Source organism: Teleopsis dalmanni, chromosome 2 (genome assembly GCF_002237135.1).
Source record: "Teleopsis dalmanni isolate 2A chromosome 2, ASM223713v2, whole genome shotgun sequence".
NCBI lineage: Eukaryota > Metazoa > Arthropoda > Insecta > Diptera > Diopsidae > Teleopsis > Teleopsis dalmanni.
This window is the reverse complement of record NC_051847.1, coordinates 55,931,957-55,956,762: the sequence shown is the minus strand read 5'-3', so window position 1 is coordinate 55,956,762 and position 24,806 is coordinate 55,931,957. Positions and strand designations below refer to the sequence as shown.

Sequence of the window (24,806 nt, the reverse complement as noted above, 5' to 3'; positions counted from 1 at the left end):
CGCTGGTTATCACTGTTGGTTTATCATGTTTCACATTTCAGTTTAGTTCATTTCATTATCATTATTTTGTATTGTCAAGTTTGGAATGTTATTTAGGTTATTAGTTGTTGTTTGTTAGAAATATTAATGATATTAAATAATGGAGCGCAATAGACATCAAAAAATAAAACCCGCACATCTTGGAAGTGAGCTATTCGCTTTAGGATCTAAAGTCAATCGTGAAGATTCGAAATCAAAAACTTCCTCAAAAACTGCTGTTCCCATTGATCGCAAAAGAGATTCCGGTTCAATAAGTATTAGTAATGTGACCAAAAAACAAAAACTATCAGCATCAGTGCGTACGTCCACAGAACAATCAAAAGGATTTTCTGAATTATGGGAGCAAATGGCCGTAGAGTGTGAAACGGGTGATTTAATTGAAAATATTTACACCGCAATAGATCAAAATGATAAAGAAACTGTAATAAAATATCTATGCGGTTGCATTAAACAACTACAACAATCAACAAATTCGAAAATAGATGTAACTACAAATTTAATTTTATTTTATATAGCAAAAACGAAACCGAGATATTTTTATAACGACGTTTTGACATCAGCATTGGTCTGTACAATACGCCGAGAAACAAATGCAAAGACCAGATGTAATATAAATAATATTATACTTGCGACTAATTTGTTAACTAAAGGTTTTCATGAAAAAACATTATGGCCAGAGATCTTTTTACGTATCTATATTGAAGATGCTATCAATGAAAGAATTTGGGTAGACAATCCTTTATGTGCATTTTTTACTTCAAATCTGTGTGCTGCATTCAATACAATTATACCAAATCAAAGTTTATTGCAACTTGAGAGTTCCACTCAGCAGCAACGTATGATATCGTTAAGCACTGAAGATGATTCAGGAGATAATACATCTTTTGGTGTTGATTTTAATGCGCAATCACTAAGGTTGGAGTGTGAACAAAAACGTAATGGTCAAGTATGTAGTCGATTTGATTCATCATCAGAAACGATTGAAAAAGAAGTTATAGAGGCAGTGAAAGAACAGTTAAATAAACGTCAACAACAAGAATGTTATACACGTAATTTTCTAAAGTTCTTATGTACTACATCGGGATTGGTTGATGTTCGATTTCTTACAATATCACGATTGGAATTATGGATTCACAACGGAAAACTAACGAAATTAGCTCAACATTTACTTGCTTATATTTGTTTGAATATAAAGAGTAAATCATCTAAAGATCACGAAGTTTTGGCCTCATTGGTTAAAATGCGACCAAAAACAAAACCTCTCATAAATTTCTATATGGCTTGTCTTAAGGAGATGATAGTATTACAACCTGATATTTTGGGAATTATATTAAAGTTGGTAGTCCAAAATGAGCTTTCGAATACGCGTAATCCAAATAACATGGGAATACTTGGTAATTAAAATGTAGAACATCAAAATATATAAAATATAATAATATATAATGTTAATTTTCTTTATGACAAAAAGAAACTATTTAAAAATTAGACGAATTCAAATAGCAAAGAAAACAAGGACAAAAATTTGTTTAATTTATTGAAATTTGGTTGATCATACAACGCTGTTTCGAGTATTACCAATTACTCATTATCAGTGGTCTTAGGAAATATTAGAATTTCTTAATTAGTTTATAGTCCGTATATAATTTATTTGGACTGTAAGTACCAGGCTTAGAACTCGTACCTGTCAAATTAGAAGCGGTGACTAATCGTATTTTTTAACAAGTAGCCAAGGCTGCACAAACTTTCAATGCTCAAGTTCGAGGTTTTTTGTCACTTTTTTATTTAATTAATTACTTAATTAGGTATTTAATTACCCAAAGCATTTGCCGTGCTTTACACTAGAACGAGCTTATAAACTGCAGCTTTATTTGGAAACACAAGTTCAATAAATTGAAATTTAATTCTTGAAGTTGTTATTTTTATTTCAAAGCTATTCTTTTGTAGAGACATCTGTAATGCATACTTTTTTTACTTACTATATGTAAAGCGCTTTTTTTGGGTGTAATTTTACAAAGAAGTTAAGTAAATGTTTCTGTACAAGTTCGATAAGGAAAAGCTAAACAACACAATTGTTCATATTTCCTATAATTCAAATTTTTTATTATTATATTTTATATATTTATTATATTAAAGGCTGAAAAGTTAAAGTATAATATTATTTATAAATTATGTAAAATTGAAACTAACAGCTTTCTTTTTTTATTTCAGCGACTCTGTTTCAAACTTCACCAGAACTTTCAGCTACACATCTTGCAGAAATATATAAGGAATTTTTGTTACAACGTGACGACTGTTTGCGAACTTTACGCGTTTTTTTGAGAGAGTTAGTACGTATGTTACGATTTGATTTAAATCTCGTACAATTTTGTAAAGTATTTCTTAACGGAAGACCTGATCTTACAAAACAAATTGAAGAATCAGATTTTAAAGATAGAATATTTTACAATATGGTTGATATTGTTTGCTTATGTATGATTTTGGAAGTATCACCGCAAGTACGTGAAACAACATTATCTTTGAGATCGAGTCGAGACTTTCAAGTGAATTCTGTTTTAACAAAATTCTATAATCATATGGGTCAAATACAATTAAATATTTTATCTTGGATGTATGAAGCTGTACCAAGTGTTTTTAAAATTCAAAATGCAGAATACAGTCAAGCTCTACACAAAATACTTTTGCTAGAAAATGTAGAACATTATTCACGTAGTGATCAATGGCCTTCCGAGCCTGAACGAGCAACTTTATTGCGTATAGTTGCAGAAACACCCATACATGAAGAGGAATTGTTGCGTATTATACTGATTGGTATTACCAAGGATATACCATTTTCTGTACCGGAAACTATTGAAATAATCATGCTTGTTATTAAAAGAGCTTCTGCTATGAAGGCAACGAATTATCCTGCAGTTGAAGCCAATAAATATGAGATAATTGATTTTCTTTTTAATATGGCAGAATATCATTATCCAGAGAATATAAAACTTCCTGAAGATTATGAACCACCAAAGCTTGCTATTAGTATTTTATACTGGAAGGCTTGGATGATAATGCTTATGATATCAGCCCATAATCCATCATCGTTTGGTTCATTTTGTTGGAACCAGTATCCGACAATGAAAACTCTAATTGAAATGTGTATTACGAATCAATTCAACGAAAATAATGGATCAAAAGAAGAACCACAGGTAAAATGAATAATAATACTAATTATAAGTGTTTTATATTTTTTATCTTATATCTTCTAATTATTTTATATTTATATAATGCCTGATTAAGCACATATATCTCTATGAAATTTCTTCAGAAATGTAAGTGTTCAATATAATTGATTGTTATCTATAAATGCTATAAAAATTTTTATTCTATAACTAAAATATCTTATGAAGCAAATATTTCTCTGATTAGGTAGTTTGCGAGTTTAACACATTATTGGTGATTATATTTCCTCCAAAATCAAAGATTACATAGCAGCAGTTACAAATATAAAGATCAATAAATTATTTCAATTTTTTTAATTATCATAGTTTTGGATATGTGTATGTCCCAAGAAGATATTTTGTATAGCCTCTTTATTTAAATAATTAATAAGATGGATTGAATTACTTGAATCTCAAGCAAACTAGCTTCTAACGAAGCCAGTGAAAATGTACTATTACTTCCTGATCTTCATGCATTGAACAGAAATCATGTTTGTGTTTACCACGACCTGTTATTTATTCAAAAAGTTTTAAAACAAAACTAAAACAGTTTGCTTGAGCGTGCTTTTTAAGGATTACAGAAATCAGTGAGGCTTTTTTCCATTTGCGTTTTAAACGAATTTTAAACAATTGTTAACTCTCCTCAGATCGTTTCGTGATCTATAAAATGACCACTAGCCAATATTCCGTTTAAAAGTCTTCACAGCTCTCAAGATTGTGATACCAGGCTGTAACTTTAATGTCCTAGGTAGGATTTGCAAAAGTTAACTCAATTGTTTGATCGATTTTATTAAGGCATTTTTCAATTCAATTTGAGTAAATTGAAAATTTCGTGTTTAAAATGTCTTTGCATAGGTTTTATCTAACGTATAGCTCCGATAAAAAAATGGATGTGATTTTTAAGTATTACAATTTATTGTAATGTCATTTTGCATATTTCTTTAAAATGAGTCATGGTTTACAATTATATTGTTTTTATTGTCTATCATCGCAAATTTATTGGTCAATAATTTTATATTTTCTTCTAGATTCAGGCAATTGAACGTAATCATATACTGGAATTCGAGACACACTTGGCAGCACAAACTTCACAAACAGTTATAACAGAAGAGAATGCAATACTTTTAACACAACTAACACTTATGAATCCGATGGGTCAGGCACGAAAAGTTCCAGTCTTTGTTTTGGAGCAGTTGAAGCAACTTAATAAATCGCTTAAATTGGGACACTTGTTGTGCCGCTCCAGAAAACCGGATTTGTTATTAGACATCATACAACGACAAGGTACTACTCAATCTATGCCATGGCTGTCAGATCTTGTACAAAATAGTGACGGTGATTTCAATCATCTTCCAGTGCAATGTTTGTGTGAATTTTTATTATTTAGCACAAATGCTTTGAATGAAGAAAATAAACGAGATACAGATTTAGTTAATTACCTTCGAGGTATTATTATGGATCCATATGCTGCTAAACAGACTGTGTGTGAAGTATTAGATTATATATTCCGTAGATTATCATCAACAGTGAAACAGTCAAGAGTTGCTGCACTAAAAGGATTGCAAATCATTTTTAAAACTGAAGATGCTGATGAGAATGATTGGCTTTTATTAGCTATACCACAATTACAATACTTTACAGAAATACGTTCATATATAGTGCCACAACTGCGTTCGGCTTGTCAAGTAGAAAATTCTCCGCAACTTGTTATGTTATATATACAGTTTATAGCGGCCCATACACTTAATGATTCAGTAACTGAAACTTTGGATCACGTAATGGATATGGCACAATTAATTGTAGAACGCAGCACAATGTTTCAACATATTATACCAACCGCAGATACTAACGATCCACTACACGAATGTCGTTCACAAACATTGAAATGTCTTCTTGTTATGTTTAACAACTACATAATAAAATTGAGAGAGCATCACGAACCTTATGAATGGGCTGAATATCCAGATCTTTTAATGGTACAATTTCATGATGGGGTAGAATTACCTTTACATTTACATATAATTCATGCTTTTATAATATTGCTAACGCATTCAACAAGTACTATGTCGGAGTCGTTTCCCATATTAGATTATTGGTTTCCACCTAATCAAAAGGCTCCAACCGCCTATTTACCAAATTTACCACATGAACCAGTACAGCTGCTGCCAGATTGGTTAAAACTAAGAATGATACGTTCATCGGTGGATCGTTTAGTAACGGCAGCTATTCAAGATCTTACGCCTGATCAAATTATTCTGTTTATACAGAATTTTGGTACTCCTGTTAATTCTATGTCAAGATTATTAGCTCTGTTAGATATTGCAGTAGAAGAACAAGAAGAAGTTGTTAAAGCGACAATACTGAACAAAGCTTATTTATCACAATTGATAGAAATACAACGAGCCCGTGGTGCCAAAAATGGACATGTAACTGTAAAAAAATTGGGATTAAATTCTCATTCACAAACTGTGCCTGATTTACCAAAAATTCAAATCGATGATTTGGAAACTATCACCTTAAATAATTTTTCGTTAATTGAAACTACAGAATCAAAGACTGACAAAATTAAAGTCGTATTAAATCATACGAAAAATTATACATTCCGAAAATTGATGTATCAGATACGTAATCCATGTGATTTCAGCTCTAGCAATGAAAAAGAAATAGAATTTATTATTACAAATATTTTAAATAATGTACAACAACAATTTAGTTCTATTGGAAATGATGAAGCTAAATTTCGAATATGCACAGTTGTAAGAGGATTAGTGGATTTAAAAGAAAAGCTCATATTGGTGGATAAAATCAAACACAGTGTTAATCTAATAAATGAAACTATAAATAACTTATTAGTTTACAGTAAAAAGCTTCCAAACGACGATCATTTTTTGCTTGCTTTGCAGAGTGTTGCTCGAACCAACGAAACCTCCAAAACTACTAATAAGAGGATGTTTAATAAAATAACGGATGCTGACATCGCAGAATTAAGCAACATTTCCAAATTAGGTGTGTGGAATATTGATCTGGATCCTGAAGTTTTTATAGTTGAGAAAAAAGTAAAAATAGATTTTCTTTTTTCTAAGGATAGTCCTCCAATTCGTTACTATTTTCTATCCGTTATGTGCCACCAGTCACATTGGAGTACACTTATAACAATGTTAGATCATGTTTTGCAGGAAAGGACGACAAACTACGATTGTAGCACAGTATTGAGCTTTATAGAATCAATTATTTACAATCCAAAATTATGGCAGGGACGAGACAAACGTATTACGAATGCAGATGTTGCAGACGATATTATACATTTGGAAGGTTCAAAATTGAATGCATTTACAAATCTAATTTTAAAAGAAGCGGAAAGTGATGACAACTATAAATCTGAAAAATATGATCAAAAATTATGTTCACGAATTAATCTTTTATTTATAGTTACAAAGAAAAAAGACAAGTTATTGGCACAATTCATCGAATACATAGATCGTAGCGATTGCCCAGAAGAGTTAAAGTATAAAGTACTTCAACAAATGTATTTAATGTATCCTAAAATTAAATTTATTAAGAAAGATACATTTGGAAAAAATCCTTCAAAGTTGTTGACACTGAAGGGTTGTCAAGCAGATAAGATATCCAATAATCTTATAACATGTTTTGGTAACCTTAATACGAAAAAGGATTTCGAATTACTTTCTCCAGACACTGACCTATTAATAAGAAAACTTGCTGCATCTCATCCTGCACTGTTCGTAAGACAATTAGGCGTACTTATGTCATTGTTAGAAGGTAAAGCAGAACTTAATATTCAAGTAATACGTGAAGATCATCACATAAATCGCTTTGTGCAGATTTTACGTACTCTGGAGCTAATAAAACCAATTTTGTTTGATGATGCATATAAAACCGATTTTCATGCTGGAATAGTTTGTTATTTCAAGTTTCTTAAAAATCATATAGGAAGTAAAGAAACTTTTAACATTGTTTATAAATTTGCAGATCTGCTTCTTGCATACATAAATGCAAATCCCAATAGTGCCTTTCCAATTATTGAACAGTATTTTGATGTGTTGATGAACCTTGTAATAAAGTTTAATTCCTTAACTGTCCTACATCAATTAATACAGAGCGTGAACACATTGCGATTAAACAGCTGGACTGCTAAACAAATTTGTTCAAATGTCATTATCATTGAAGATCAATCAGAATCAAATTCAAGAAAAACATCAGAAACAGATATATCAGATTCAAGTGCGAACACAACAGTTAAAATAGTTGATAAATTTAGTGTTTATGGAACAACCGGTTTTACATTTAATAAACGCCCAGAATTATCTGAACATTTTTTACATTTAATAAAACTTGTTAAAACTTCCAACGAAGAAGAAATATTAATTGGTCCGCTGCTTGAAATTGAAAATCTTACTTCAAAACGTTTTACGGTTCTCTCTGAAATATTTGAACGTTTGTTGGAACTTATATTTTCATCAAGCGCACATATACGTTCCAATGCTTTTATTTTATTAATACGCCATTTAACACACAATCCGGGAAATGCTGATATTAATAAAAGTACTTTTAATGCTTACATACAATGTCTACGTGACGATAATTCATCAGTTGCGTCTACAGCTGTTGACAATTTACCGGAAATGACTATACTTCTACAGGAGTATGCGGTTCCCATACTTTGCACTGCATTCTATTTAGGCACACGATCACGGATGAATACTAGTAATCAAATAAAGCGTGTGTTGCACACTTTATTATTACAGCATGGTTATTAGAATGACTAAATTCCCTAGGTTAAAAAAATTAATTAACTTTAATATTATAACTATATGAAAATACTAATTGTAATAACTGTATAAAATACTAATAAATTTTTAAAATAATTATTATTTGAAGTGTTTATGATTATACGTGTAGGTATAGAAAATGTATAAGTTAATTGATCATCAGAATTGTATGTCGGTCTTAGCCAACGAGATTGGGCATTGAGCAAGGTGTAACTTAATTAGTACTTCATCTTTGCACATTAATGGAGGTGTCTCTAATTCATAATTTCCATCTGATAGTATCATTTGGGCAAAAACTAAAGAAAAGACGTCTAAATAAAATATAACAAACTGGTCAGAAATAACACTAATTAACCCTACTGTAATGTTAGCCTATGCTAGTGTCGCGGTACAAATAACACAGGATGTTACTTTGATAACGATATTCACCATTAACGTAAAATATATACACTTTAAATACAAAAAGCTATTATTAGAGAATAATAAAAGTAATTTGCGTAAATTTTTATTATTTTAAAATCACGTTTACTCTAAGACATCTAGGAGAAGTGCTAATAATAAAAAAGAAACATTGAAACGTAGGCCTTACGAATAAATTTAATCCAAAGTTTAAGAACAGAACAGTTTTTTATAAAAAACTGTTTTTAGACATTCACACCTACAGGTACAATATTTCTAGTTTAAAAGGCAATTTGACATGGATAATAATTTTCTTGTTTATTTTCAATATTTAAAAACTTTGAAACTAATCTTAAGTATTCAATTTCGGTATATGAATTATTTCTCTTTTTTTTTATTGTATTTAGGTTTCAAATTCTTTTTGTTTTATATATTATTACCTTAATTTGACCTAATATGCCTTTGTATATTTTATGTCAATATAAACAAAAATAACATTAATTTAAATATCCTTATTGTTAGTAAATTCTAAACAAAAACTTTCTATTAATATTTAAATTTTAGCTAACTGTTAGAGTAGAACAAAATAAAATTTTAAAAGTATATCCTTTGAAGTACTGTTGTTCATATTTCATTAAATATACTTGTTTAAGTTGAGAAAGTATATTTATTTATTTGTTGAAATATGATCGGGTTCTTCGTTGTTCGAAAACTTCTCCCACATACGTGAAAATAGTACTTCCAGGCTGTTAGAATATTGTGAACAATCGAATAATGGACTTTGCACTCGCGCTTCCCAAACTTTCGCACGCATCGCCTTTAAATATTCTCGGTCAGTACCTAAACGAATTGCTATATCCTGATATTCTTGTTTTGTTCGTGCTATTAGTTCTGGACATCCTAAAGTAGCTAATTGTGAAGCTGCCACTCTTTAATAAAAATTAACAAATATAAGAGTTTATATAAATATTTAAAATATTTTTAATATACCTTGAAGCTAACGTTTCACCGGGTAAAGTTACTACAGGTGTTCCTGTCCATAAAACGTCCATTGAAGTTGTGTGTCCATTGCAAAGTGGTGTATCCAAACAAACATCAGCTAGTTGACCTCTTCGTACATGTTCTTCTTTGGCAGCAACATTTGAAAATATTATACGATCTGGTGAAATGCCTAAAAATAAAAATAAATTATTTAAATTTTATTTATTTAATTTAATTTATTTAATAATAAATTTATTTATATTGGTATATAATATTCTGGTAAACAATATTGAAATACAACAAAAAAAAAATTATTTTTAAGTGCAGTAGACGTCCAATATACCCAGTTTAACAAGTCCAATTTAACAAACGACAAAATTCTGTCATTGATTATTCTATATAGGCTAAAAAAACGATTCTAAGGATCGACTTAGACTTATTAGTCCATTGTTTTAATTATTCTATACAACATACATAATGTTTGGACTACAAGCACCGAAAGTTGAGCTCAACTAAATTTGAAGAGAAGAGTCACTTAACACAGTACTTGGCTTGTAATATTCAAACTTGAAGTTTATGACCACATAAATTAGTTACATATAATTACAATTAACTATTATAGTTTTTTTTTGTTAGACATCAGTGTTATTTTCTAAAAAAAAAATCCAATTTGGCAGGGTTCAAGTTTAACATAAGCTTGTAGATAAAAATATTATACATGGTTGATTTCATTTAATAAATATTTCCAAAGAGCAAGATGATATGAATTAGATTAGGATCACAGTTGCGTGGTGCCTCGAAAAGCTAATTAATTAAAAATAAAATGCAAATGCTGTAATTCATAACTGTACCTTTCTTCTATCTAAGAATTTTTTTAATTTACCAAATTCTATTCTTTTTTTATAATATTTATAAAATGCACATACCTAAGTTATCAACAGATTTCTTTATATTTTGCTCTCCTACTGCAGGAAATCGTAAAAGCCACAACACGGAATTCGGTACGCGCTTTAATATAATAACCCATGTCTGTAGTGTTTGCGGATCAATTTTGTAAAGTTGATTGAAGTTACAATATACTATTGCATCGTCTGGAAGCATATACTGCCGCCGAGTAGTAAGTACAATATTTTGTGGCACTTCTTCACCCGTAGCAGCTTTATTATTTGTTTGAGTGGTAGCTAATCCATTTTGAACTACAATACCATTTAAAGAAGTTTGTACTTGTCCAGAAGCAATCATTGAAACAATTTGCGTAGTATTTGGTAACTCAGCAACTTTATGTGTTATCTCAACTGGTTTTTGAACATTAACTACTTCTCGAATCTCTTTTACATCAGTATTTTCTACAAGGGGTGATAAATCAGCTGCATTGATAACGGTCACATTGTCAGCAACAGTTGCATTCTGTTTATCAGCAACTATGATGCGTTCTTTCAAATGTGGAAACATTTGTTTGTGATCACCAATAAAATATGTATAAGGCATATAAGCTAATTTCTCACTGTATTGATTGCATAGTTCTAAAGGACTGGTTACAGCATCTGTTATAATGTAATCCATAAAACTTGCACCACTAGTACCTGGATAACCAAGCCACATAACCTGTACGGGAGCTGGACGTAATGCAAAAATCTCATTACGTGCTCCTTTTGTATAACCGTTCATATTTACTAAAATGTGTATACCATCCTCATATATACTATCAGCAGCTTTACCATTGCAAGGAATTTGCGATAAATCAATAAAGTGCTCAGCCTCACGTGCTATCTTCTGTCGAAAACTCGTTCCATCATCTGGACTTAGTGCATAACAAAATATTTCCACATTTTTACGATTATGTAAACCTGGGACAGATTGCATTAAATGTGAAGTAGGGTGGTTGCCAAAATCGGAACTAACATAACCGATTTTTAAACGACCACCAGCAGGTATATCACGTGAAAATTTATATGGTGGTTTATGAAGTACATTAATTTTTTCTAAACATAAGTTTGCATGACGTGTAGCAATTGCTTTACGAAAATCATGAGATAAAGGATAAAGCATTGAATGGTGAGGATGTACCGAAGGTAAACGATTCTTTTCTAATTGCTCTGCAACAATGCTAACAAGTTTCTTCATACGTGCTTCATAATCAGTCCAATCACAAACAATTTGTAAACAATGTGCTAAGTTACAATAGGCATCTGGAAAATCTGGTTTCAATTTTAATGCAGTTCGATACGATTGTATAGCTTCAGGAATGTTTCCAGAGTCCTTATGTATGCTTGCCAAATTGCTGTGTGCATCTGCGAAAGCAGGATTAATTTGTATTGCTCTTGTATAGCATTGCAATGCACCTGTAACATCCTGTAATTCTTTAAGAGTATTTCCCATATTCGAGTAGGCATCCGCAAATGTTGGTTGAATGCGAATTGCTTCTTTATAATGCATCAATGCTTCTTTTAGTTTACCTTGTTGTTGTAGTACTGATGCTAAATTGGAATGAGCTGCTGCAAAATCTGGAAACACTTCCAATGCCTTTAAATAAAGTCGCGTAGCTTCTTCAATGAGACCTTGCTCTCTCTTTATGTTAGCTAAATTATTTAGTGAATCTGCATGATTTGGATATAAACGAAGCGCTGTATTATAACATTCCTCAGCTTCTTTTACCTAAGATTAAATGAGAAAAAAATTTATTAGTGCAATAAGAAAAAAAACAAATGAAAAAAGCTTAAAAAATGTTTATCAATATCCTACCATAAGTACAAATGGCAAAAAGTTTCGTATATAACGTGTTTGTAATATAAAAACTAATAAGCAAATTAATATAGTGTATACCAATAGAATGCATTGAATAAGATTTTCTAATCCCACAACGTATGTTTAATATATTATAAATTATGACGATTTTGACCAAATTATATATATTAAATTTGATACAACTTTTTTGTGAAGGATGGTAAATATCTGTTAAACTAATTTGAATTAAAAGACTATATTATAAAACTACTATTAATTTTAAATTAATTGGGTGTAGATATATAATTAACGCTGTTGTTGGGATATAATTCGCTTTATATAGCAAAATATTTACAATGCATTTTAAAATTGGAATAACTTCATTTATAATTAATTTCAAACTTTAGGCTAATTGATTCGGGTCGGATCTGATATCTGAATTTTGTTGATATAACGAAATATTTACCACGAATTTTAATATTGGAATAACTTCCTATTATAATTAATTTCAAATTTTCAGCTAATTAATTCGGTTTAGGATTTAGATTTAAAGCTATCTATATTATTTGGCAATTTAAATTGACCAAATTTGTTAAGCGACTAAGCTTATATTTATTACGAATATGAGAATGGTCCATTTATCTCAAATATATATGGTATTTAGCTGATTAATTGGTCCATAAATATTTATTTCGTGATAGTGTATATATTTTTGATTAGTAAAACTACAACATTTTTATATCTTTACAATACTGTAAAATTAAGGTTTTACTGTACATTAAATTTCATATACATAAAGTTGTACTTATAGGTCACTACTTTTCGAAAACCTCTTTATGAAAAATACATATATATATATATATATATTTATTAATTTTAATACCTGTCCTTTTTCTTTTAATGCATTTGCCAAATTGCAGTATGCATCAGGGAAATTTGGTTGTAATTCAATAGCTCGCCTGTAGGTATCAATGGCTAAATCAATAAGTCCTTGTTCATAATATACACATGCTAAGTTTCCATGTACAACAGCATTGTTGGGTGCCAAATTTAGTGCCCGAAGGTAAGCTGCAACAGCTCTACACAAATAAGATAAAATTATATATTTTGTATAAAGAAAACAAATATAACACATACCTGTCAAAAATTCGTGCTTCCTTAAGAACATTGCCTAAATTAATATATGCATCAAGAAAATTTGGATCAAGAGCAACAGCTTTCTCAAAGTGATGTATAGCCAACCAAATCTCTCCTTGTGCATTAAAAACGCAACCCAAATTACTCCATGCTACCGCGAATCCAGGGCAAGTTTCAATCGCTTTTAAATAACACGCCTATTCAAAAAATATATATTATTTTTATATATTATATGTTAATTAAGTTTTAAAATACATGTAACACATTATCATAACAATAAAATATTACAGAAAAGATAATTCATCGGTGCACATAGGTACCTAAGATTTACAATCTTGATAAAAGCTGTAAAACAGTCCATATATTTATGATAAAAAGTTAACATTTATATCATGTACTGAAGAATAAAAATTAATTAATTTTTTTTAAATTGTTATATCTTATAGAGTGTGTAAGTATTTATGTTGCGTATGTTGCGTAGTCATATATGCTTGAAAATATTTTTTAATACCTTTGCTTCCTCTAATCTGCCAAGCGCCTTTAATAAATTACCAAGATCGCTTCGAACGCAGTACAAGTCCTAAAAATAATTATGTTTTAATATAAATTAGCAAATGTAAATGTATGCAAAATATGCAAAATATAACTACCGGATTATATTGCAATGCTGTGATATAAGCTTGCACTGCTGATTCCATATCGCGTGCTGCCACCAATGCAGCAGCTAAATTGATATAACCATCTATAAAGTCTGGTTTTAAGCGAACGGCACGTCGGTAGTTTTCCAGTGCTTCCTGTAATTGACCACGTTCCTTGTAAACGTTACCTAAATTACTGTAAATATGAAAAATGTAACATATTATAGATATATTTATATATATAAATAAGATACAATTTACTACCTATAAGCTTCGGCAAGTGTTGGATTTTGCTTTATAGCCAATGTTGAAAATTGCGCTGATTTATCTAACCGACGACACTGAAAATGTATAGATGATAACAACAATAGAACGCCAGTATTTGTACTATCTTGACGCCACAATTGCATGCAATGTTTCTCTGCATTTTCATAGTCCACGGCTTGATATTCACGATGTGCCAATTCTAACAAACCTAAAAACAGATATTTTAGTTTTAATATAAGAGTATTAATAATTTTTCAATATCACATATGAAACAAAAGAAATAATTTAGTTGAAATGGTTAGTGGTTTACCAGAACAATATGCGCATAATTTTATTAAATAATTAATAACAATAAAAAATAAGTTTATTCTTTATTTTAAATAAATAAGTAAGTAAGTTTATTCTTTTTATGCTATAATTGTTTTTGAATTTCTAAGAACAAGAAACAACAATAATATAACATTTTATAGGTATTTTAAACGATTATAGTAAAATAATAGACGTGACTTTATACTCTACAGAACACCTTTAATAATAAAAGAAGCTGATCAACTGTGTTTTTTTAAGAACGTTCTTGCTGTATTATTCAATACAGCATTATTTGTTGTTTAATATTGTTCAATAGTCGTATTGCTGTTGCTATTAGTTTTATGACTAATTGGTTCTTAACGTGCTAAGCACGGATTACACTCTGACTAAATGCAATAACCGTCTGCTAAAGTTTTCAGTACGTTTTTTACTATAAAATGCTGTTGACTTTTATTATCAATAATGTTTGAGCAGTTTATTTATATAATTAGATTGGCATTATTTTAACATTTTCTGATCGTTTTTACGTTTTTACAAATAAAACAGTTGAGTCTTGTTATCATTTTCGTTATTTAATCCAAGTTTTTCATAAATAAATAAAGTATTACATCTCTCATATGCCAGTGACTCAATAAACACTTTAATATATTATATATATATATTCAAATATCTTAACTTTGCTATTCGTGCTGTTATAACGTTCAGTTCTCTCTATGGTCTCTAGGTACTTTATGTACCTCTTGGTATGTGTAGAAAATCGGTGTAGGATGCAATATGCAAGATTCGTAGAATTTTCTATTACTCCTTGTATTATTAACAGATTTAACAGATTTATTTAATTTACTTGTATTATGTATAATTTTTTTAAAATACGCATTACTATTGTTTTTCATTGTAGTTGTTACCCACAGGGATAAGCTTGTGTTGTTCATTTTGGAAGTGTTGAGTGGCACTTGGTCGTTAAACTTGATGAATGGCTCTGTGACGTTGATCCGGCCGTTGCTGCCAGTTTTTCACTATTTACTAACCGCTATATACATTTTCTAAGCATTAAACATTATCGTCTCCATTTTTTTCTCACTCGATATTATAATATATGATATTTTATTCCTTTAAAATTGTATGAATTCATATTATAATCATTTCTCAAGTAGTCAATATAGTTGTCACCACTTTTTTTTGTTACTCCATTCTGCATTTTATGTTTTCTCATTACTTTCAAATTGTAATAATAATTTAAATATTTTTATTTTATTTTGGCGCCTTTACATGACTTGTGAGATACACCTAAGGTATTGGTAAATTTTAATTGAGATTTCGTCATTGTTAATCCCATACATTAACTTTAAAATGGTTTAAGTAACATATGCATTTAGTATGAAATTGAACTTTTATTTTTGATTTGTATTCAGAATCAATTTTATTTGTTGAGAAATATTTTTGTTCTAGCGACACCTGTCATTTCATCGACTGCGATGACATTCTAAACGCAATAGTGAGTTTAAAAGTCTTTTAACTCTTTGTAAAGCTCTTATTAAAAAATTATTATTGTAAATTAAATTTATAGTTTCATTCGTAGTAATATAGCATTTGTTTCACACATTGCATGTGTGCTGTTATGAAGTGTTTAGTTTCCAAGCATCTTTCCAGAAACTTGTTAATTTTAATTAAACTTAATAAAAATTAAGTTAACAAACCTCATTATTTTATTTTGTTGTATTGAATTATATCTTATTGATACTGCTATATACTATTATAATTTTAAACAGAATGAAACTTTAATTGTAAAAAAAGACAGAGGTCATAAAGGTCAACCGACATTCTTAATTAGTACCAATTTTTTTTTAACTAAGTTACTGAATATAGCTAAAAATGCAAACTTCTGCAATTTTAAAATTAGAACTATTGTATTAGGTTAAACTATAAACTAGAGTGTGAGCTCTATGCGAAGTTAGAGATATATTTATAGTTACTGTGGACCATTGTGTAATATATTGACCCATTGTGTATAAAAACAGAAGGGATTTAAAACTATCTGCAACTTTTCATACAGCTCAAAATGTTCTTTTAGAAATAAGGCCTGTAATTGAAAGAGGCCTATTATCCTCTAAAAAGTAAGTCCCTTTAAGGTTAAGTATATATGGAACCATGACAAAATAAATAAATGTTTAACACTTTCATAATTCTTTTCTCAACAGAGCCAGGAGTCGTTAATAGAAATATTTGAAATTCTTGCAAGGTTGACCGATCAGCAAGACGGTTATGAGACTGATATCTTTACGTTGCATCTTAATAAGATTGCTTTATTTTTTCCTTTTTAGTAGACGCTAATTTCTTTCCATAAAGATGTTTACATATGGTTAAACCTTTCTATTTTGTGATTATTTGTGCATTACAGAAAGATTTCAACAATTGTTTGCTTGATACCAACGATAAGTCCGAATCTCTTAGATTTGGCGATTGTTTTCCAGCGGCACACTTTCTGTCCAGCACATTCAACTTGTAATTGTGTGCGAAAATTACAATATTATGATTAAAAACAGACTGTATTATGTACAAATGTTTAAAACTGACTATAAAAACTGAAATACAATAAAATAAACATAAAATGTTCAGCAGGTATTTCTGCCAAATATATTATAGCTTTGAAGGAGTGTTAGTATAGGAGACTGTAATCTTTTATAATATAAATCTCATCCTTGCGTTTATGAAACAAATTTAAGTTTTTTTATTAAATATTGAAAACAATGAATCATAAATTATTTAAATTTTTGTTTATACTCATATATATATCAGTATTTGCATAAATAAATCAAATAAATATATATTATTTGTACATTCATATGTATAAATATACATGTATTAAATATATAATATAAATTTTAATGAGAAAATCTGTTTTATTTTCCATAAGTAATAAATTATTTCATTTATGATAAAATTTTCTATAATTGCAAGTAAATAATTTGATAATTCTTTAAGAAAAATTTTCCCCATATTATTATACAAATATATTTAGTTTTATAAAAAATACACGAAATATTATTTCTTTTGTAAAATATTATTCTTAAATTATTTTTTGCTAATAGCTTTTGGGAGAGATCACTCAAAATGCAAGTGTTTGGCATATATACATATACGAATGAATGGAAAATTTTGTCACGCGTATTAAAACAAATACATGGCTTACAGAAATATTGCTTTATATGTATTTTCATTACATAAGGTAAACATAAGTAATATAAATATAAAGAAGTCATATAGTTTTGAACTTTTTTTCGTTTACATACCAATTGAGGAAATACTTTGCTGTTCATTTAATTTTGCCACAGTGCCGCTTAGGTTTTGCAGTTGTTGTTGTTGCAACAAATGTTGTTGTGATTGTTGGTTTTGGCCTTGAGAAGTCTGTTGGTTTTGCATTTTCGATTTTAGTTCTGCTTAGAAGTTTTGTTTTCGGCAATTTTATGATTTTTAACTTATAACGGATTTAAAAAAGTAAAGAATACGTAACAACATTTAAGCAGCAGTTAAAATATGCCACAATTTACAATCGTTATCACTTTACATATGTATATATATGTATTCCAGACTAAATAGATTCAATTTATAAAGTTACATTGCATTTAATCGAAGATTCTCATGTTGCCACACCTGAGCGTTTTGTCAATGGGAAATTATCACGGAATTAAGTGGCAATAATTTTTCAGCAAAAATTCCCTTTTAATACACTTGTTTGGGCATTTATTAAAAACGTTCAATAATAGCCGTAAGTTTTACTTTCAGACTTATAAAAAATAGTTGAAACAAATTGACATGACTCTTAAAGTGTGTTAAATATTAATGTAATTAATTTAAATAAAACAAAACAAAATTACTATTAGAAAATAATATTATATATTTAAATTAATTTATTTATTTATGTATTTGAATTTATTAGTAAATCAATTGTCCATATTGTTTTAATAGGTGACTGCAAACTTGTAACATATTTTCAGTGAACATTCACAATAGACTGATTTTTAAATTTGGCTGTAATAAATTTGGCTGCAGTAAAATATGTAAAATTAAAATATGTGAAATTAATTTTGCTAAAAATCGTATTTTGGTATGAAATATTAATTTTAAACATTTTGTAAAAACTTTAAAAGTAGTTTTAAGGCTTAAGTGTCAGCTGTTAATTGATTAATATCATCAAAAATACTTTTAATATTTGTAAATAAAAGCTTTTAAAGGTGATTTTAAAACTTATTTTCAAACAGATTAATTTCTACTTCAACGCTTTGATATTTAACTTGTTTATCCGAGTCTCAAAAATTGTTTTAAGGTTCATGTAAACCCAGCAGTAACCTTAGTAAACCTAGGTTTTTCTTAAAACCAATTTAAACTTACCAAAACTGATTTAACATCAATTATAAAATCTGTTTTAAAATAGATTTTATGATTCATAGGAATATATGAATTGTTTTCGATACGTTGATCAGACATATTTTCTATAACAGTCACAGTTTTTTCTCTATATTCTCTAAATTTGCACAACTCTCAAAATATTTTCCGGTTTTATTAAAGTCAAATGTCATTGATATTTATTTAAAAAAAATGTCACTTTTTCGTTATCTCAACTTCATATTTTGCTGAAAATTTATCTTACGCATAGTTGCATTTGAATTGTCCCTAAATTTCAGGCTTCGTTTGAACGAAATTAAGGCCATTTCCTAAATTTCATTCTAACCTTAAAACTGAATTTTGTATGGAAAAAACAACATAATTTCGGTGAAACAATGATGAAATTAAGAATATAATATAAGAAAAAACAATACATTTTTTGGTAAAAGAATTTATGTTTTTATTTAATATTTATGTACATACATATTAACAGCTCCACCAATTCTTATAAATAATTTTTCTTATCTAATACGCTTTTGGATGCATTTATAAATATTTTATTCTAAATGCGATCTTATATATAGTTCTCATAAAATTAAGAAAACCCTAAAAAAATTTTTACTTACATATATATGTATATATATATTAAATTTGTTTAAAAGTTGTTCATATATTTAACCTTGTTAAGTTTTACTGATTAATTATATCTGATGTTTTAAAATGCTATAATACAATACATATAATATTGTGTGTATCAAAGTTATGTGTATTTACTTATACATACATGCTAATTATTCCCAAATGAAATATATATATATACATACATATAAATATATATATATATATATAAAGATGTATAAATATATATACATATTTTTTTAGTGTATATATATCAACTGACTATAAGTCACATCACAGTATACCTATGTACCCAAATGTATATCATACATCTCGATCATTTAGTTCAATTTAATTAAGTTCTCTCCCGAAACCACTTCATATATAATATTAAAAACTATTTTATTATTAATATTTTGTTGTTTCTTTAGCTCTTTTCTTTTCAAGGTCTATTTGGGCTGTTGCCAAATAATTTGATCCCTCCAAATGCAAAGTACTTTGCCTGTGTGACTTTCTGATTAAACAAAATACTGCGAGAGCCAAAAGTAATGCGCCGAGTGCGAAGAAAACAATTAACAGCAGAACACGCGCCGCCGGAGGGACAGTTGCTGCGAAATTCATCAAGTTTGTGATTTCATCGGGTAATTGATCAATTCCTTCTTCGAACCATAGAATCGGGAATATGATGTCGGGAAAATTAGCAACTTGTTTGATATCAAGCACTTGACTTACTGCTAAATTAATTTGAATTCGAGCTCTAGCTCTTAAAGTTGTTCCCATGTCCTGTAAAAAGAGAACATATTATTAATATGCTGAATCTATCATTTGAATATATATAGTACTTATAAATGTTTTATAAATAAAACTAAAATAACAATGAATAATTTATTTGTTTCACATATTATATATGACACAAAATAATTATTGAAGACATGCTTATACTTACGGGTTGAATATCGATGAAAAATTCATGTTTTTCTTTTTCTGGTGGTGTGATACCTTCAACAGCTTCTAGTAAGCTCTCATCAGCTAAGTAGAAATGTGGAAAACTTAACATAATTGGAGAATCTAAAAAACAATAACAAGAAATTTATTATAGAACCAATAAAATGATAAATAAGTTTATACCATATTGGCAAAGCGAAACGTTAAATAAACCATTAGGTGGACAGGATTCGGGTCCTCCTGGACAGAAGCATGCATTATCAGGATTACTTTCCATATCATTAAAAACATTGGATGGTGGCGAAAAACGGAATCCTCTAATGCCTCCCTTAGTTTCAACTTCTTTTTCGAATACTAATGGTAAAAGGCGACAAAGGTCTTTATCGTATATATGAAGAACGCGATCGGTTTCGATGTGTGGTGGAAAAATAGAGCCATCAGTACCATTTAAAAGATTACATTCATCAGATAGCCAATGATGAAGCTGCTCATGTCCATTGTATTTGTCAATTATACCATATTGAGTTATATCTTCAACTCCATTAAAAATTGTGACACGATCCTTAAAGACGTAAAGTAATTGATATTATGAACTATTTAAATATATTCATATACAAATAATTTATATATTTGAAAAATATGACATAAGTAATATATATTATATGCTTATATAGATCATTCAACTTTAAAGCATTGAAATATGTATCCATTAAATACGTATTAATGTTTTAAAATATATGTAGATGTGATGGAGACAATCCATTATTATCCATATTATGAGTAAATTATTGTAATATTTAAAAACACTAGTTTTTAATGTAAAAAACATAATCACGTTTCTATTATGAATTTCTAGAGGATATATGCTCTGTGATTTAAACATTTGTTTAAAATATACATAATAATATATGTTTTTAGTGATTTCTATTCAAATGTATTTAACTGTAGTAAATAAAAGTAATTCTGCAATATTATCGTTAAGTACAAAAAAAAAGTAAAGTATCACAGATGTATCTTATAGATGGCTAGACCACAATAGTGCACATTTCGTTCCGAATTATAAATTAATACTAACAAAAATTACATAAGGTAATCAATTACATATATATTATAATTACTACAAAATTTTGCATTCATGATTTTACACTAAAATGAACGTATCTGGATCATAGACCAAGAGTACACTTTGTTGTTGTGTTTTAGTTTTACAACTCACAAGACAGTGTTTCTATTATTATATTAGCGGTTTTTATTTGTATAAATTATTCAAATTTTTCCAGTTTTATTTCTTATGCTATACAGTCACATTTAGCTAACAAATAATAAAAGCTAAAGTTTCAATAAACCTTAAATTCTCTAAAACAATTCTTTGTAATATTAAAATATTTTTTTTCATGTTTTTTCCATTAGAAAAAACTATATAATTTTTTATATAAAAATTTGAACTATTATAATTATTTATTTACCATTGATGTTCCATTTTTACCATACATAAGTCCGAATTCTTCATAAGGAAGTTTCTGTTCTTTTGGAACAACATCTTTTGCAAGTTTCAATAATGGATCTTCATATCCCCATAATAATTGTCCAATTGAAACTTGAACAAATGGTTTAATTTTTAATATATCCATTATACTGGCCATTGCAAGTCTTAAGAATCTGTGTTTACAATATAAATATTAAAAAAATTATTCCTTAATGATGTAACTAGTAAAGAATTATATAGTACTTACCTTGCTGCATGTTTACTTTGGGACGTTGCACTAAGCATTGGAATATTTGGTACAACAACAACATCTTCTTCAAATCCACTTGAAAGATCTTCACGGAACACATATATTTTTCTCATATTATAGGATATAGTTCCATTAGAATTTTCAATAATATTCACTTTTTCCCACGACTCCCTACAAAAAAGTATATTCAATTGATTTGATTAAATTAATATTTTGGCATAAGACTTACGTGTAAACATATGGTCCTACTTCGCTTAGTAAGGGTTTTGAGCCATTATTAAGGAATTCATTTGCATTCGTTACATTATATACATAAATGTTTATTCTTGGCTCCACAGGTGGTTTTGCCCACCAACCGAAAGATTGACCTTCCGATCTTAATGATACCTGATGATCGATTGCTATATTAACAATTGATGAAAATTTAAATGTGACTAGAATGCCAAAAATTAGGAAGCAAACTCCAATTGCAATGGTTATCCCTTAGAAAGATAAAAATAAATAATAGTTATATAAATAGATATATTTATATATTTATTTATTATAAAATCGTTTTAATAATCTTTTTTTATTATCTTAATCGATGAAATACTTACACCATTTTCTTAAGTATGTGCTTGACAGCTTTGTGCAGATTTTTTGTTGACTTCCATTCATTATAAGCAGTACGTTCTGCAAAGAAACAAAAATATTTAAATACAAATATATTATTAAATATAAATATTTAACGAAATATATTGTAAAATTAAATGTAAAATTTTTTGAATATGATGACCGCAAACATTTTTAAAACAAACTGTGCGATAGATGATACCTATGTAAAGTCAAAAAAGGCTATTATGTATTTTAGAAAATTAAGTTAAAAATAAGAAATGAAAAAATAAAAAAGAAATAACTGCACTAAAAACTAAATAAGAAAACATAATAAAGAAGGTCCAATTAATAGCACTATTATTACTATACACTGCAGATAATATCCGAAACCAAGAGACTTTTAGTGCTATCTCTGCTTTCAGTAAAATAAGTCTAATGAAAGCTGCATGCATTGATAAGTTGGTGTATTCCATTTGAACAGAAGTGCATTTACTCTTACTCTTACTTTTACTCTTACTCTTGGATAGCATGCACTTAACTGTGAATCACTTATGAGTTTCACTTTCTTACATTAAGTAGTGTAGTCAGGATTGTTCCAACGAGGAACGTCGATAATCAGAAAATATTTTTGGTAGTACTTTTGCAGTGCACTATGTTTACATAATATTGTCAAAAAGGGATCTATGGGAGGATATCACTGTGAAGTTAACGCTTATTCAAAAAAACACTTTAAGTATTTATGATTATATTTTGATAAATGTATAGTTTGTTTTCATTTTAATTCAAAAAACTAATTTTTTTAATAATTCAATATATTGTAATAAGCAGATATATGATACCGATATGGACCTGGACCTGTTTGTAAAGATAGTTAATAAAAAGTAACGTTGAGCTATACGAACTTCATAATGAATTGAAATCTCCATTATGATGTATATACCGTAGTGCTCAGAATAAGATTTCCACGTAAGATGTTGAATTAATATACATAAGAAAGAAAAACACCTGCTGGAAGCCTAACGGTTAGATCATGTTATCAAAAATATTGTAGCACTTCTTTGTATTAGAGACTAGACGACAATAAGTAATTTAAAGTATAATTATATAGTTATTATAGTTATTATTTGACTTATTAGTCATATTATTATCTGCGTAGGAAGTAATGAACATCGGCAGTATAAAATATTACTTTTTAATATTCGAAACATTTTACAAAGTTTTTTATAGAAATTTGCGAAGTAAATTAATTATGTTTTAAAATAATTGTTTCAATAAAAAAATCAAAAAACAAACATATTACTTTTAATTTATTTTAACAGTTTAAAAAATTAATATAAAAATACAGTTAAAAAAAAGTAAGATCAAAACCAGTCAAAATAACATTCGAGTTTGGAAGCTTAAATTTGAGTACTAAACTCATAGTTGATTCTATCAATGCCGGGTATATAAAGTTGAAGTTCAAAAATTGATTACAAGGAGTTTTGATTTTACATTAAGACCGAAAAGTTTTCGGAAATTCTCATTTAAAATTCGCGCGCTGTATATTTTTCGATATTTTAAGTTTATGTAGTTTGGCAGCAATTAAGGCCAATTACTATGCCAAAAATGAGCGCGATCTGTCAGACAGTTCGTTTACGGCAGCTGTTGAAACCAGTTCACCTCAGTAGTGCGTTGCGAAAAAACAATGGAAAAAAATATTGAACAAAGAGTTTGCATCAAATTTTGTGTTTCGAACGAAATTTCGTGTGCAGAATCGTTCCGAATGCTACAAAAGGCTTATGGGGAATCAGTTTTATCGAAAACTCAAGTTTATGAGTGGTACAAAGCCTTTCAGGACGGTCGTACGACCGTCGAAGACATTTAGCAACGCACTACTGAGGTGAACTGGTTTCAACAGCTGCCGTAAACGAACTGTCTGACAGATCGCGCTCATTTTTGGCATAGTAATTAATGACAGTGCTGCCAAACTACATAAACTTAAAATATCGAAAAATATACAGCGCGCGAATTTTAAATGAGAATTTCCGAAAACTTTTCAGTCTTAAT

The 24,806-nt window shown here is 28.8% G+C and overlaps 3 protein-coding genes across 3 annotated transcripts; 1 reads left to right on the top strand and 2 right to left on the bottom strand.

The window, feature by feature from the left end:
• Window positions 1-44: 44 nt before the first annotated feature.
• LOC119673855 (integrator complex subunit 1) lies at window positions 45-8,084 on the top strand. Its single transcript, XM_038084933.1, has 3 exons — window positions 45-1,433; window positions 2,248-3,227; window positions 4,268-8,084. Exons 1-3 carry the CDS (start codon window positions 140-142, stop codon window positions 8,015-8,017), a joined length of 6,024 nt encoding a protein of 2,007 aa, XP_037940861.1. The 5' UTR covers window positions 45-139; the 3' UTR covers window positions 8,018-8,084.
• An 891-nt stretch (window positions 8,085-8,975) lies between these two features.
• Window positions 8,976-18,104, bottom strand: LOC119676854 (UDP-N-acetylglucosamine--peptide N-acetylglucosaminyltransferase 110 kDa subunit). Its single transcript, XM_038088112.1, has 9 exons — window positions 17,775-18,104; window positions 14,173-14,383; window positions 13,921-14,104; window positions 13,782-13,850; window positions 13,271-13,467; window positions 13,017-13,212; window positions 10,336-12,064; window positions 9,419-9,599; window positions 8,976-9,357 (listed from the first exon to the last, which is right to left on the bottom strand). Exons 1-9 carry the CDS (start codon window positions 17,902-17,904, stop codon window positions 9,096-9,098), a joined length of 3,159 nt encoding a protein of 1,052 aa, XP_037944040.1. The 5' UTR covers window positions 17,905-18,104; the 3' UTR covers window positions 8,976-9,095.
• A 1,210-nt stretch (window positions 18,105-19,314) lies between these two features.
• LOC119682378 (scavenger receptor class B member 1-like) lies at window positions 19,315-22,834 on the bottom strand. The gene is made up of 7 exons (XM_038095809.1): window positions 22,763-22,834; window positions 22,396-22,648; window positions 22,164-22,337; window positions 21,897-22,089; window positions 20,614-20,992; window positions 20,432-20,553; window positions 19,315-20,268 (listed from the first exon to the last, which is right to left on the bottom strand). The coding sequence occupies exons 1-7, from the start codon at window positions 22,821-22,823 to the stop codon at window positions 19,894-19,896; spliced, it is 1,557 nt and encodes a 518-aa protein (XP_037951737.1). The 5' UTR covers window positions 22,824-22,834; the 3' UTR covers window positions 19,315-19,893.
• Between the last annotated feature and the right edge of the window lie 1,972 nt (window positions 22,835-24,806).

Excerpts from the sequence above, each read along its gene's own strand:
- LOC119676854 (XM_038088112.1), bottom strand. The coding sequence starts at position 17,904 with ATGCAAAACCAACAGACTTCTCAAGGCCAAAACCAACAATCACAACAA. Across the intron at positions 13,213-13,270 it reads GAAGCACGAATTTTTGACAG|AGCTGTTGCAGCTTACCTTC; the intron begins GTATGTGTTATA and ends TTATTTGTGTAG. Across the intron at positions 9,600-10,335 it reads GAAATCTGTTGATAACTTAG|GCATTTCACCAGATCGTATA; the intron begins GTATGTGCATTT and ends TTTTATTTTTAG.
- LOC119673855 (XM_038084933.1), top strand. The coding sequence starts at position 140 with ATGGAGCGCAATAGACATCAAAAAATAAAACCCGCACATCTTGGAAGT. Across the intron at positions 1,434-2,247 it reads AAATAACATGGGAATACTTG|CGACTCTGTTTCAAACTTCA; the intron begins GTAATTAAAATG and ends TTTTTATTTCAG. Across the intron at positions 3,228-4,267 it reads GATCAAAAGAAGAACCACAG|ATTCAGGCAATTGAACGTAA; the intron begins GTAAAATGAATA and ends ATTTTCTTCTAG.
- LOC119682378 (XM_038095809.1), bottom strand. The coding sequence starts at position 22,823 with ATGAATGGAAGTCAACAAAAAATCTGCACAAAGCTGTCAAGCACATAC. Across the intron at positions 22,649-22,762 it reads CACATACTTAAGAAAATGGT|GGATAACCATTGCAATTGGA; the intron begins GTAAGTATTTCA and ends TATCTTTCTAAG. Across the intron at positions 20,269-20,431 it reads TTTTCATCGATATTCAACCC|GACATGGGAACAACTTTAAG; the intron begins GTAAGTATAAGC and ends CTCTTTTTACAG.